The sequence below is a fragment of the Cottoperca gobio genome, chromosome 15, assembly GCF_900634415.1.
Source record: "Cottoperca gobio chromosome 15, fCotGob3.1, whole genome shotgun sequence".
In the NCBI taxonomy this organism is placed as follows: domain Eukaryota; kingdom Metazoa; phylum Chordata; class Actinopteri; order Perciformes; family Bovichtidae; genus Cottoperca; species Cottoperca gobio.
This window is the reverse complement of record NC_041369.1, coordinates 15,761,548-15,777,282: the sequence shown is the minus strand read 5'-3', so window position 1 is coordinate 15,777,282 and position 15,735 is coordinate 15,761,548. Positions and strand designations below refer to the sequence as shown.

The 15,735-nt window shown below is 39.8% G+C and overlaps 1 protein-coding gene across 4 annotated transcripts in view; it reads right to left on the bottom strand.

The window, feature by feature from the left end:
* Nucleotides 1-15,735, bottom strand: part of pcdh15a (protocadherin-related 15a) — a 192,623-nt gene that overhangs the window by 12,361 nt on the left and 164,527 nt on the right. For all 4 annotated transcript variants that reach the window (XM_029449878.1, XM_029449876.1, XM_029449875.1 and 1 more), the window contains 7 exons: nucleotides 14,360-14,487; nucleotides 10,750-10,965; nucleotides 8,338-8,426; nucleotides 7,023-7,199; nucleotides 4,467-4,685; nucleotides 3,111-3,119; nucleotides 1,835-1,954 (listed from right to left, as the gene is read on the bottom strand). In XM_029449878.1, the coding sequence (XP_029305738.1) occupies nucleotides 1,835-1,954; nucleotides 3,111-3,119; nucleotides 4,467-4,685; nucleotides 7,023-7,199; nucleotides 8,338-8,426; nucleotides 10,750-10,965; nucleotides 14,360-14,487 (958 nt within the window). The remainder of the gene's footprint in view (nucleotides 1-1,834; nucleotides 1,955-3,110; nucleotides 3,120-4,466; nucleotides 4,686-7,022; nucleotides 7,200-8,337; nucleotides 8,427-10,749; nucleotides 10,966-14,359; nucleotides 14,488-15,735) is intronic.

Sequence of the window (15,735 nt, the reverse complement as noted above, 5' to 3'; positions counted from 1 at the left end):
AGGTTTCTAAGCTTATCCTAAAGAATTACAATGTGATGCGATTAAATATTGAAAAAGTTAAATAATTATGCCCACAAATACACTGGGCTTTGGTCTAAAGATAAAGTGTAATGCAAACAACCAATCAATAAACCCACATTGGATGCATTAGTGCAATCAGTCACAACACTAAGAGATGTGAAGGTAAGGGCGACAGAGCACAAAAGGAGACAATGTCTAATGGGAAGGAAGAGCGGAGACAGCTCCCTACTGAGGTACAGTTCCTCCAAACAAAGGATGCTTCACTTTTTCTGACTACATGGAAGCTAAAGGGTTTTCGAAAGCTTTAAAAACTACTTCCATTTGCTACCACTTCACCAAGGTCAATTAACAAAAAACAGGCTATGCCAATTCAAATGTATTTATGCATAAGGGCATAAGGTTAAAGGAAGAAGCCTACCATTGGAATAAAGGTTAAGTATACCACAATTATATCTATATATAGCATATACATTATGCTCAGCAAGATAGTCCTCCGATGTCATACGTTTTGGGATTACTTACTGCAGTCTGAATCCAGAGAGACAAGGGAATAGAAAGGATGGAGAAGATATAAACAGAGACAGATGGTAAGAAGACTAAAGCAGAAATGTCATGGGTGTGGATGAAGCATCAGATCAAGGGTACGTCAATACAGTGCTGATTTATTTGCTGTGTGCATCTGAGAATATGCAAAACTGTTGGCACAAACACAAAGCACACTCTCTCTCTCACACACACACACACACACACACACACACACACACACACACACACACACACTATACCTTTCTGCATTGAAAACTTTGTTTTATACATGGAGTTTCAAAGTTTTTAATGGGGTTGTTTAAAGGACCAACTCTTCTAGTTCCTAGTGCAGGCTGGAAAATAACACCCAAATAAATGTTGCTCGGCTACAATATAATCCCCATGAGAGCTTTTCTCTTGCTACAGAATCTAAAGCGTCTGCTTGTTGTTGAGTGTTGGTCAACATCTGTTGTAAACATTGCAGAAGCTCTTTACAGCTTGCCGTTAAATTTCCATTTTCTGTTTTTAACAGCGATTGTGATCTTAGTAGCAGTATTTCTCCAACACGCTGTAAATCGAAATGATTAATCCCAGTGGGGCAGCAGTTTCCATTCAACCTCAGTTAATCAGCAGGCATTAACATTTCATTACACTTTTGATGTAGTATTTAAAATGAAAGGTGAAATTCAATGGCAAAACACTCAGGGCATAAAGGCAATATTGGGAAGTATTCAATGCAGGTATTAATTATAGGAAGGTTTAAAGTAATTTATGTAAATCAATTATCAACCACAGGCCAGATTGTGTATTTGTTTCCATTTCCAGTAAACTACGTTGTATTTTATGAACTTAAACACTCTTACCTTGGAAGAGGGTCTTGCAAAAATGCATACTCAGTCAAATTAGGAACACATACTGTACATACGTCTAATCACCAGCTGTGCTGCACCAACTGCAGGTTTTCAGATATCTAAAGTGGATTATAGTTAGGAAACCAAAGAGAAAGGAGATCCAGTGATGCAGGTACTAATATGTCTAAAGCAGTAGGAGCATGTGTGAGGTCAACCTGCAGAGCTGGTGGTAATTTTAGAAAAGCGGCGGGATAGTATTATGAATCTCAGACTAAGGTTGGTGTAAACAGCAGGAAAATACCAAGGCAGTATGACTTGCATTCAACCTGAAAGCATTTGTTCTGAGTTGCAAATGAGAAATTCAAAGAAAGGGTACCTGCTTAACATGGGAACGGGTGGGATGGGAGTTAGATAATAAAGGGTCAGGGTTGACTCACATGTTGCTGTCGCCAAGCTCCTCGTATAGGTTAGCAGTGGGAGCAGCCACTGGAGCTGCTTTCCCCCCTGGTGGTAAAGCCATCTGAATCCTGGCAGTTTTGGCACACTCCGCCTGTCGCCTGTGCAAAGTGTTAACATTTACAATCACCAAGATATGTGTTTCTAGTCCACATGCACAAAGAAACGACTAAGAAAGCCAACAACTCATACACAAGAATACAAAGAAAAGTCAACCTAAAATACAAGTCTTTGCTTCTTTCACATTTAATTTAGTTAAGAATGAACTCCTCCTTTCTAGAACACTGTGGTTAGAAAGTGAGCAGAAGCTAGGCACATCACTTATGCATGAAGTCTCCACAATGAATAACCCATGTGTTTTCACAAAGGCATTTTGGCAAACTGGTGGTACAACTAAAGTTACTGTTATGTTCATTCATGTCAAAGAGATGTTAGGAAGAGGAAAATAATAGCTCGATATAGTGGGATGAAAGCTGCGCAGATCTGCAAGTGTTGATTCTTAATGAGCTCAGCAGTAGTAGCGATCCTTTCCCTTTTAGAAAGGCCTTTGTTTTTCTACAAATACCAACAATATTGCTTAATGGGGCTTCAAGCATGAGTAGAACTCAAACACATGAGTGTTCTAGACTGAAAGGGAGCAGTGAAGTGACAACAATACAGTCCTGCAAATCAGATCAGAAGTCTCTTTTAAAGAAAGATACCTGCAGTTATCAATGGCATTCATATAAAATGACATCGACTAGTATGATATCTAACTAAAAGGTCATTGTAGATGTTTATTGTTTTCAACTATGTCTTCTGAGAGAGGATAATACTTTTCTTAACTACCGGTAGTAAGTTTAACATTAATGTACATGGAGAACTGATGGGTTACAGATCAGAAGGCTTTCAACAGAGTGAAGGGTGTAACGTTCGAGTTGAGTAAGAGGATATTAGTACAGAGCTATGAGTCGTGTTGACCTTGGGTTGATTTTCCTTTTTGTATTTTGTCAGAAAAACAGTTCCTAACTGCCAAATTAAACATCCATTCTCTAACCTACGAGATACACTGGTGTTGCTTTGTGTCATTATGATGGCAGACATTTCAAAAGGGCATTATGTAGCATGCATTGTGTTCATCATCTTCGCACATCTTTAAATCACTAATGAATAATGAAGACGAGAGAAACTGTACGTCTGTACAGTACACACACACACACACTTCAAGCAATGAAAGAGTAATCAATTTGTAAAATGTGAGAAAGAATAATTACTTACTCTTTAAACCTGGTTGTAGATTTTGATTCAGAAGACGGGAGAGGAGAAAGGAAGAGAGAGAGAGAGATAGGGAACAAAAAAAGATGAGTAATTACATCATTTGTTAAGAGTGTAACTCCATACAATTTTAATGCGAGGAGGTATTTAATGTTGGGAGGTGACACATGACACAGAAAAGGTTAAACATTATTCATGCGATCCTTACACAGGAAACCAAAGATTTATTCAACCACAAAACAGGAGAAAACTTTCTGTACGTCCTTTCCAATTTCTATGTAAAGCATGAAGCACCCAAGCCTCCAGCAGTGACTGCAGGGCAACATGAAAATGTAGCCATTGCTTTCTTCTTAAGTGTATCTTCTATGCTTCATGTCGCCATTACTTATTCACAACAAAATTCAATTATTCCACATGAATAAACAGATTCATCTTTTAAATATAACACTCATTTCCCAATTTACAGCAAATTCTCTTAACACGGAAAAAGATTTCCTAAATCATTTCATTTTTCACGAAAGTAATGACGCCATCAACAAAGTGCCATCTGCTCTGACAGTTTGAGTGTTAGGTCTAATGTCACCATGAACAGCTTTCTGCTGTGTGTTTAGTCTGTGGATTTGCGTAAGGACAGCCACTCTGCCCATCTGCTGTGAATAAACATCACCATTTATGGAACATTTGCAGCATGTCAACGATTAGAGGGGATAAGACCCAGAGTTCAACTGCCTCACCTTTAAACAACAAGCATCATACTTTTGTAAACTGCAGTGTATGTGTGTGTGTGTCTGTGAATGAGAGAGATAAAGCAAGCCAGACACTGTTTATTGTGTGTGTGTCAAGCAGAGATGATTAAGTAGCAAGAAGACGCACTGTGACGGTCACAATTGGCTGTAGATATTTGTCACAAATGAGTGTTAATTAATCTGCTTTCACAGAGCATGAGCAGGAAGATTAGCCCAGCAGAGTGCGCAGTCAGCATATTTTATGAGAGAGAGGGAGACAGAGATAGAGAGGGAGAGAGAGACGCACACACACACAAAAGAGGCAGCAACCGAGCAAGAAGTGCTCTCGGTTTATCCTAAATACTTGACAAATACACTTTCCAACAATGCTGTTTGTAGTTTTGCTGGCTCTATTCTAACAGGCCACAGGTTACAGGATGTAAACAATGGCTTACATTGCATCAATATATATCTGATTTGTCTGTGAAGAGCAAACCAGAGTATAACACAATATCTTCCAAGACAATGGTCCACCTAATGAAAATGTATTTCCCTCTTAATTTCCTGACAACCGGATAAAGATGATCAATCGATTACAGAAGCCAGTGAGGATTAATGAGGCGAGAGTACTCACTGTTTGTAGGTGACCATGACGATGAGGATGGCAGGGATGCAGCAGAGGATAATGATGATGGCCAGAGCCAGGAGAGCTCCCTCTGTGTAGCCCACAGCCTGGGCCGCCTTCTTCAAACTGGCCACAACGTCTGGAGAGCGGATCTCGAGGATGCGGCCACCCTCACCCAGGTACGGCTGGAACTCCTTGTTGATTTCCAGCACATTCCCATCGAGAAATCTGTGATTTATAACACATGAAGACAACAGGAATTAAGAGGTTTTCTAGCAGCGCAGTCAATTGCAATCTTTTTTTTAAAGCTACTATACTCAAAACAATGTATCAAATGATGATATGAAAACAACGAGACAATGTGAAAGGGTTCGCTTGTAGGTATGAACCGACAGAGAAGTATCTCCTGAATCTGTAGCTCGGCTATAAAAAGAGCTTTATAGTGAGTTTCAGCTCATTGTTTAGATGTCTGGCCCACAACTTTTCTGTTTTGGTTCCCTGTCACCACTCTCATAGCGTCAGTTTTTCACAGCAGCAGGCAGCTGTTTGCAGGGGAAAAGCTCTAAAAGGCCACTGTACACTACCTACGTATGGCAGATGGCACAGTTAGCGACTACTGGCCAGCAGAAGAGACAGCTAATTCCCTCAGAAGTTGGGAGAGACCCAAAACCGAGCTAAAAGAGAGTGACTCCAAATGAATCATAATGTCGCTTTGTAACGACTTTTAAATAAGTAACTGCTGACAAGTTTGCCGTATGAACTTAGACGGTGATGTCAGTGTTGTGATTACAACTTGTTTAAGCTGTGAACAAAACAAATTGCAATACTTTTACTTAAAAGTATTTAGATAATAACTTTGCATTAATTGCAGGTTTAAGTATCTCTCATTAGATCAGTGGCATCTGGTCATTTAGATCAACACATCACGAAGGAAGTAAAAGGAACTGTGGATCTCCACACTGCTCATAGAAATGTATTTCAGATTTGTTTTTATCTTGAAGTGCAAATTATTTTTCAAAAGGAGATACATTAAATGCTAAGTGTGACCTTTCTACCAAATGTGTTGATTCACACTTCTACAGAGTTTCAATTACAGACAAGGCTGGATCCCGCTGTTCTTCCAATGGTATTTTGTAACAATAACGGAAGTGGCTTGCATAAAGGAGTGAGCAAACTGCCACATTCAATTACTGTCACTTTTGTTTTTCTATAAGTAAATAAATGAGTGGAGATGAAGGTTATCAACTGGCTTCGCAATCTATCTCCTCGAGAGGTGAAATGGTAGAGAGTGCTGCATTCAAGGTGGCATAATGACACTCTATAATGCAATAATTCACTCACTATGTTGTCTTTCTCTCCCTATGTGATCTTCCAGCAAAGTCGCAGATATACTACATGCAATTACCCCACAACATTGTCAGGCATGCACTGCATGCATAAAAAGTCTTTTCTCCTCTAGTCTAAAGGATTTCCCAGTGTCTGTACCTAAGGAAGCAGATTCATATTGAAGCAGGGATGTAGCAAGCCTCTTTTTAAAATTAGCTTGACTCTCTTAAGAGCTGCTACTTGCGATAACGCTGACAGTCACTTAGTTATGGTTTTAAAAAAAGATGTTCTTATGACACAAGTACCACTCTTCCAATAGCTCCATGCTCAATGCTCCACTTAAAAAAACAGTTGAGGCATCCTCTGATGGTCAAGGACACCAAGATAATGTCTATAGATTTATTCAGTACATACACAAAGCACCTCTAAATGTCATGTGAGTGGAGCATTTCCAAACGAACTGAATTTGTCATAATCTTATAACAATGGAGGAAGGTTTCTTAGGAGACACACACAAAACAGAATTGGCAGTAACCATGCATAAGGAAAAATAAAGACAGAAGATGGTGTCAGATAGCTTAATGTAAGGCGAGCAGGGGAGCACATTGGTAGAGATTGAAGGGGACAACTAAGAAAGGGGGTATTTCCTATTGATTGCTCATGCTCGGATGGAGTTGCCTTTTTAAGACAGGTGTACGATTGGGTTGACAGAAGACCTAAGAAATATGAAAGATGAGATTGTCCTGAGGTGCCAGCTTTTTTTTCTGAAGGGATGGAAAAGTGTCTTGAAAGCATTTTTTCTAGGTTGCTTTAATAGCATGTGAACATGGTCTCTCATTCAAACAGGGCTTCAGCACACATAAATCTTTATCTCCATGCCCCCAAACAAAAGAAGTAAAAATGTATTACTGGCATATCTCCAAACTCTTTGAGGCATTGACATTATGTTGTCACTCCCTAATCCCACCCCCACTATGTTCACCCATATATCTATCCCTTTACTTTTTCTATGACATATGAAAGACTCGGTGCACCTGCATAATAATCAAAGTATAAAGAAAGTAAAGGCAGAGAAAAAATGGAGACACTGTAGAGGAGGAAGCCACGGGGAACCTGCTGACTCATTTTATGGACAGAGGGCAAAGAAAGACTGCAGGGAAGAAGACATGCAGCACAGCAGGGACATTAGGACATCAATTCAAGCTAAATGGTGGACTGTAATGAAATACACCCACTCACTTGAAGAGCTCCTTAGGCGAAATGGCCCTGTTGGTGAGCGGGTCAATGGCGTACACCATTAGGTCCGACTTACTGTAGTCCTCTAGTTCAAAGCCATCGCCATGGCGACGCGGCCCGATTGACTCTACAATCACCTTAGCTCCAGGAATCTGGTCCTGGACGTGACGCTCCAGAATACTGAAATGAACACAAAACCTCAAGTGAAACTTTTACAAAGAAATCAATAGTGGCGTATATAATGCCTAAACTTATATCAGCCAAAATCCAAGTTCATATTAGTTCAAACCATTTCTGGCACCTCTGTGCCCAAGGCAATATGAGAGCCACCAATCTTAAGTACTCCATTCTGGCAATGATTGTCTCATTCGACTGCATTCTGCTTCTCCACACTGGGCTCTTGGCAAAGCAAGGCTTTGATAATCCTTTTCAGGGAGGGAGAAATCCACACCTCACATTACAGCCAATAGAGGAAAGCCTGGCCGTCTGTTTGAGCACTCAGGTGAAATAGCCCTGGATCATCACCAGCACTGTGCAAAATCGCAGACCTCTTAAATGTCATCACTGCAAAGAGCTTAACATGCCTAATATGTGTGTTTTTCAGCCTAAAGAGCAGAGACACTTGTGAGGGACACAGCAAGCTCTTGAAAAACAACTATTAATGCCCATTTGCCTTTCAGATTGACTAATTAGACTAAACACGGTGCCCCAAGAGCTGCTAAAAGACGTTTCATGAATCTCTATCATGTATTAATTTGGACCAGGAACATGGAATCTAGAGGATATACTTAATTGTCTCATTGGCTAATCTATTATCTTAATTGATTGATTAATGGATATTGAACAACAAACAAGTTGTACATCACATTCATTTTGAATTATTTTATTAGTTTATTTTATTAGTTTATTTTCAATAGTCAGGCACATCTGAATCATACACATCACTCCAGGGTTTCAAAAAAGATTGTAAATGCAAATTAAGGTATCACCTTGAGCCAAGTTCACCTCATATCATAGCACTACACAAAACGATGCAATTAATTTTCCAGTGTCAATTCTTCCTGAATCAATTAACAAAAGAAATATTAGAGGGCGAGGAAATGTACTGAAAATAATATGTTGCATGGACGAGAGCGGGATAAAAGATGAGGGGGTGAATATTTATTGAACCTTTTTATTAAACAGTAGCTGCTTTATATTAAAATAAACCCAACAATGTACTCCTAGCAATATGCAAACACATATGCTGGTTTATTTTCATTAAACTGAGCAATTTGTTCTTTTGTTCATATTTTAAACATGGGAAATGCTGTCTTACCGAATGAGCTCCTCCTTATGCTCTTCCACTAAAGTGGGTGGGACAGTGGACACAACAACTTGCATGTCCAGCGCATTGACCACGGAAACCTGAGAGAGAGAGAGAGAGAGTAGGATAGAGGGAAAGATAACAATAAATGAGGTAAACATACAGCAGAAAATAGAGATAAATAGCAATTAAGCCAGTATGTCACATATGTCCTACTGTGAGTTTGGTCGATGGACCAAATGGACCACCCTCTTATTGCCTGCTTTTATTAGTTTCATGCCACAAACGGGTCTTGAACAGGTCTTCATTCTAATGCAGCAGTTAAGTGCATAGGCAACAACCTCTGTGCTCTTAAGCCAAATTCCCCATGTGAATCCTGTGAAATTAGGTTTCCCTTGAAATTTAACAAGCACCATGGTTACACACTCGTTGCTCTCTCATATCCAGGCAAAGTCCCAGACCATCCTTCTGTCTCGTTAGAGGCTTGTTAGCCAGACATATTTCACTGAAACGAAAAATAAGCCTTCCCACAGTCAGGAAAGATAAGCATTGAGAATTGTGGGCAAAGCTATGACCAATCACAGCGTATGCGTGGGGCAATTATTGGGAAAAAGAAATGCACACAGATATGAAAGAAACCGAAAGCTGACATAACCTTTTACGTCTTAACCAAAATGAAGAAAGAGTCTGAAAACAACACTTAGAGCAGCGTAGACACTGTTGGAACAGTATTAAAGACACATGGTCCGTGAGCAGCACAGCTCTCAGGCGCAGCTTGGCTGCCACTCATCTAGAGATACACATCACATCTAGAGAAGTGTTGCCCATTTGTTCCATGTGACACACACACTTCTCAGCAAGAGACAGTAACAACTATCGAAAAAGATCTGTTGATAGTGATATTGACATTATACCAGTAGCATTACATAACTGATACCTTTCACTAACCGTAGACAGTATAACCTGTGTAGGTGATGAAACTGATATACAGCCCACCCCTAGGTGGAGAATTAGATGAGAAAATCCATACCACTCTGTCTGTTAAATATAAGGCTATAATTACCTCTTAGTTAGCTTAGCTTAGTACAAAGATAGGAATTAGATGTAAAAAAAAAAAAACAGGGTGGCACTGTCCAACGGAAACAAGTCCAGCCTGTGACCCAGTGCACCTTTTTGCAGAGTCGTTGCACGAGTCGTTGCCCTGGGCGTTTTATATTTTTTTGTCACCGTATATGTTACCTGACGTGAGAAAGCCAAACATTTCCGTGCATACTCAGTCGCTCTTGATGAGAGCACAGACATCACTGACACTGCGCAGCTCGCAATGTATGTCCACGGTGTTGACGACAATTTTGAAGTGATGGAGGAGTTGCTCACAGTGATTCCAATGCATGGCCAGACCACCGCTCAGGAAATATTCCGCCAGTTGTGTGATGCATGTTCCTTTTTGTGAGCACATATCTGTGTGAAAAGCTCTTCTCCACCATGAATTTTAATAAGTCAAAGTACAGGTCCAAACTTACTGATGAGCATCTTCAAGCCATACTGAGGGTCTCAATTGCTTCCTCCCTCAAGCCAAATGTGGCTCAGCTGTGTAAGAGGAAGCACTGCCAGGTCTCTGGCAGCAAGGAGTAGGTAAGAGAATGTTTTGAAAAAACATTCATGTTCTGAACTGTTATTACTAAAGATTGAGAAGATTGGATCAGTTGTACTTTTTTTGTGGAATATTTGATGCGGACCAGCCTCATCCAGACTCGACCTCCAGCGGCCCCCAGGTAAATTGAGTTTGAGACCCCTGCTTAAGACAGAGCCAGGCTAGCTGTTCCCTGCTGTTTTCAGTATTTGTGCTAAGCTAATTGGCTACTGGCTGTACCTCCATATTTATCATACAGACAGGAGTGATATCAATCTTCTCATCAAACTCTGACAGAAAGCAAATAAGCATATTTCTCAAAATATCAAACTTTTAGTTGGAAAATCTCAAAAGCCCAATCTAAGTTTACTAAACTGATGACACTTTTAATTTTCTCAGACTTGACTAAGCTCCTCCAAAGCCACATAAGACCTTTCTCAACAGTTTTCACCGGATGTACAGCACTCCCCAATGACTACTAAAGTGACATTGACGTCTAAAACGGGTGGGAGGCCCCTTTGATAAAGCTCTCCTGCATCAATGAATTACAGACAGGTGACATTGCAAACCAATTCCATATTTCAAAGGACTGTTCTCTACAGGGATACCATGCTGTGACAGCTCCATACAACGTGCAATCAATATGCCACTGGTGTGCAGGTGACATGTAAGTCAAGGACTAACAGAGAGCATTCACCAGCGTGCACACAGAGCAGTACAGTATGTGCAGTATCTACAGTCATATACATACATTACATGCTAACATAAAAGGTACCATACTGGATACTCACCACCACTTCAGCACTACTGCTGAGACCTTTTCCATAGTCGTCGGTGGCAATAACTTCAAACGTGAAGTAGGACCTGCGCATATTTCGAAACATGATGGCCGACTTGATGATACCCGTGTAGGTCTCAATGACGAAGCTGTCCTGGCCCTCTGCTGTGGGTGGGATAATCAGGCGGTATGCCATCTCACTGTAATTCCCAGTGTCCTTATCGTTGGCCTGTAACACACATTTAGCACACACATAAGTTAAACAGGAAATACATCTAGGTGTTATACTCAAAACAATAACAAAATAAGAGAAAACATTGTGTTATGTAAACAGGCAGCATCCACCAATCATTGTTGGAGCTCTTGCCCACAATGGTGCCTGTTTGAATCCAAGCATTTTTGCACTTCTGGCCACTTCCCAATCAAAGCTAATCAAAAGCTCTAAGCACAGGAAAGGCTAGAAGTGCAATATGCTTGAAAGTCTGAGCAGAAAACACTGGAGGCACCCGTTCCCCAATCCCCCCCCCCCCCACCCATCATGGGACATTGATCTCCCTGTCACGTATCGAACAATCATTCTGCAGCCAGGTGACAAATCAAATCGATTAAGTCTTATCATGACAACAGACCATGAGAACTGCGTGGTTAAATAGGTTTTTTTCTTGAGGGCAGCAGTGACTTTAGTGCATCCATGATGTGTTGCCATGGTGTTAAGTTATGTTATCTAACTATGTCAAAACCATTGATGGACAAGCATGATAACTTTATGTTAAACCACAGCTAGCTAGAGGGGAAAACCACTGACTGAGAGTTGAGCTTTGAGTTCATGTCCTCCTACTATTACACATTGTCATTTGATACATTGTTGTTATTAACATATAAATGGCTGCTTTAAATTTGGGAAATCTATTACATTAATGTAATGACTTTTCAATTAGTTTATTCCCATTTCTTAAATCAAAACGAGAAAATAGTGTGGGGTGGAAAATCCTCAAACACAACATATAATTTATGAGGATCATAATGTGCATGCAGCTTGTCAGACCGCTGTGTCAACCACAGCATGCTCCTATTGACCTCTGAGGCACAAATTCTGACTGTCCACAGAGCTCACACACACAGGCATCAATTTCCAGAGTGCCTGTCTGTAGCAAGTGACACTGATAAATAGGAGCAATCTCTTTTTTTTTCTCTCCAGCTATTGGAAGAGGAGGGGTAAGGGGGAGACATATCCCAATGAAAGGGCTAAATAAATCAGCAGAGTGAGATATCCTCATTGGATAAAGAAAAATGTATCAAATACATGTACCAGCATCATTTATGTAGGGAAAACATTTTAAAAGCGGTTGGGGACACTGGTGGTAAAACTGTCACTGAGTGATGTTCGTTTGCAAGCTACCATAAAACAGCAAGGGGAAAACGTATGGATCTCTGTGGTTTACATTGAAAACTTTAAGCTTCTGCTGGTTGCTTTTTTGCACTGTGTTTAAAACAAGGGGAAAAGCAGTCAAAGAGGGCGCTGAGGAAAAAGGGGACTGTCATTTGGCTTCACATGAATCCAATTACTTACTAATTAAAAAAACAGGGTCAAGTAAGTTCCACAAGGAGCAGGGTGTAATCATGCTATCTGAAATTACACTTGAGCAGCAAATAAAGCGTACCTGTCTGGCACGATGAAGTTCATTTGCGTACATACAAAGGTCTGCCATGATGGGATTATACTACTTTTGACTAAATTCAGAGCATGCCAAATGTTGACAATATTTCTAATGACTATCTCGAGAGAAAAGGGCTCTCAGATTCATTACTAATGAAGTCAAGAACAGACACTTCACACTAGCCATACTGCAAAGTAGCTTTGGCTCTGGGGAAGATTATAGATAGCACTTGACCCATAATTCTACACTTTGGTGTCTACTCCAAGTTAAAGGAAAGACAGGAAAGGGATTCTGAACTGGTCGAGTTGATGAAGCCACTGCACAGTGTTTAGTCGATGTCATATTCATCATTCCAAAAAAGATGATTTTGCTCTACATTCCTTATCTGAAAGCTGCAATGCACTCTCACATGCACACACACAGTCAATCCACAAGTAAGATTTTAAATTGCTACTGACAAGAACAATTTTCACTTCAAATAACGTATTTAGAAGCAATTATATTTAATTGCCAGGTCTATATGTTGCAATTTGCTGAGTGGACATATAAGACGTTTTAACAAGAACCAGCAGGAGGAACGCAGATGTAATAATGAATGTATATTGTCTGCATGCCATTTAGGTTTGCCAGTACTAGGGTCCTGTTATTGTGCATGATGAGTTGCGTGCATGAATACCTTGGGACACGTAAATGGACCTGATCCATTGTTAATGCAATTAGTTATACCTCTGCTTTTCCTGCTATCGTAAGTGAAGATGTCTGATATCAGTTCAGAAGACATTGTTCGATATAAGAATAGCACATGGCATGTCACATGCACTGTACATGTGCTTGGATACACACTTATTACTTTATCTACGTTTGATCTTATCATACACATGAAGACCCATCCGCACAAACCGTCATGTACTGAATAATGGTTCTGTGATATCTGATCAAACCTTGAAGACTTATTGTGTACGGATAAATATACAACACACAAACATTGGCATACGTTGATTTACGTTCATATGCATGTAATGATGAGCTTTTATTAATAGTAATGTTCAAATAATGCCTGTACTAACCTTTTGCCATTCTCCGTTTCTGTTTAAATGTGTTTGGATGATTTTATTACTGTGATAGGTATCTTCTATAATGTCTGCATCTCTTCACTTGCAATCATCTCTCTTGTAAATATATGCAAACCCCATATAAACAGTTGTCAAATGCAGTAAAGAATTATTTACATAGCATTACCAAGTCCTTAATGAATGTTGCTATGTCCTACGAGAGCTTTTAAAAAACGTTAAAGCATAAAGATTAAAGATGGCCTCAGAAAAAGCAACCCCAGAGTTTTCTTTGAGACAATCAATAAAATGAATATAATCCCCTGAACGGCCCCTTTTTACTTTGAGACAGCAACACATTTCTTGAATAGGATTTTGAATAGTGAGAAGTACATGTCCGCCTCATACTTCAATTACAAATGAGACACCCTATGAAGACAAATGTGAAACATAAACCAAACTAATCCTGAAACCTTGACAAATATACAAATCTGTTGCCATGACATATTAAACATTCACACACAAATGCATGACAAAGGTTTGTGTACAAAACCCCAAAGGATTTTATACACTAACACTCACCCACACAAACAGAAAAATAGACGTACAATGTAGTATACAGAAACCTCGTGCTGATAATCGGACCGGATGTCCAGCCATGCCTCTGTGAACATACTGGGATTACACTGCTCAGCTCACTCTTATCCCACCTGCTCTCGGAGAAGGCAGACAGTGGGGAGAGCGAAATTGAGGAAGAGATGTAGCGAGCGATAGTGGGAGGAGATGAAAGTGTGCAGCAAAGAGCAGATTGGAAGAATTCTCCCACCACTGGCTGCAGGGTTAGTGCTGTAGAGGTGGGAGCAGAATCAGGCACGGAGAAAGAAAAAAAAAAAGACAGGAGCTGATGTTTTCTTACCACTATCTTGAGCACGGAGCTGAAGATCTTGCTGTCCTCTGTCACGCCGCCTATATAGAGCTTCCTGGAGAAGACAGGAGGGTGGTCGTTCTCATCCTGCACTTCAATGAACACCTTGGCTGTGTTAGCTGCAAAAAAAAGCAAATGGCACCAGAATGTATTGAAATCATGTGGAAGTCACTCACTTATAAAAATAGATTTATTATCTATATGTGGCATAATATTAGACCTAAAGCGACTTCAGTTCATGTGAAACAATAACTCCAGTGTGTGTACTTCAATGTACCTATTCAAGCATCTGATAACCCAGGTTTGCTGCACACACACTCACAAAATAAGAATTGGGACACACAAGCCCAGAAAGTTTATATCACCACGGACACTAGCTGTTGAATAAACACATCTCTGATGAAAACATCCAACAGGCGTTGATCAAATGTTGCATAATTTAGCCTCAAACCGGTCACGTCAATATCATTTTTTTTCATGGTCATCAGCTGGTCCACAACTTCAAAAGAGAGCTTGAAATAATTTCCCAGAACGTTTTGCCAGTCAGTCATCGCTGAGAACATCACAGTATGTTTTCAGATAAGATCCCGTGGGTTAGCCATCACCAATTTTATTAATAATAAATTCATACTTATTTTTTCTTTGATGGTGATGGCTTGACCACTTTGGAAATCAATTTTATGTATTTTGAAATCGAGGAATCACGTTCAACTAGCTTTGGAAATCTGACTGAAAATAGTTTCTGTGGGAATATTCACTGCAAACAGAAACACTTGGTTACACTTTGACCAAGAGTGGGACTGAGTACATTTAGGAAAACTCTTCTTCATTTAGTAGCAATTTTAAGCTGCAATGAGTATTTGAAGTGGATTTATAACTGCATGCTGGAGAGAAATCAACCCATTCTAATGAAACAGTGTAATAAGATATTTTGGTAAAACTGACAACTTGGAGTCAATAATGAGGAGGATCATTTTGTACATTACAGCAAATATTTTGAAAACCGAGACTGAAGTGTGTTGATGACTTTTCTCTCACTGACCTTGATAAGCAGATCTGGAAAACGACTGAGTCAGTTTGCATTCTGTTTACCAACCACTTACTGAGAACACTCACTCTTTGGGTAAAATATGGATTTGTAAAATAATAATAATGATGATGAAATCTTTCCTTCCAAGCCATTATTTTTAAGTGAGTTCTACATCGCATCATTTATTGGACGAGTTTATTTTTTCACAACTTGACGCACGAAAATACCTCTGGTAAAAGGCTCTGGAAATTTAACAGGCAAGCAATTTGCACATTATTGGGAAAAATAATTTGAAGAGAAGGGGAAAAGAAGAGAAGTCAGAAGAAGCACTTTGAGA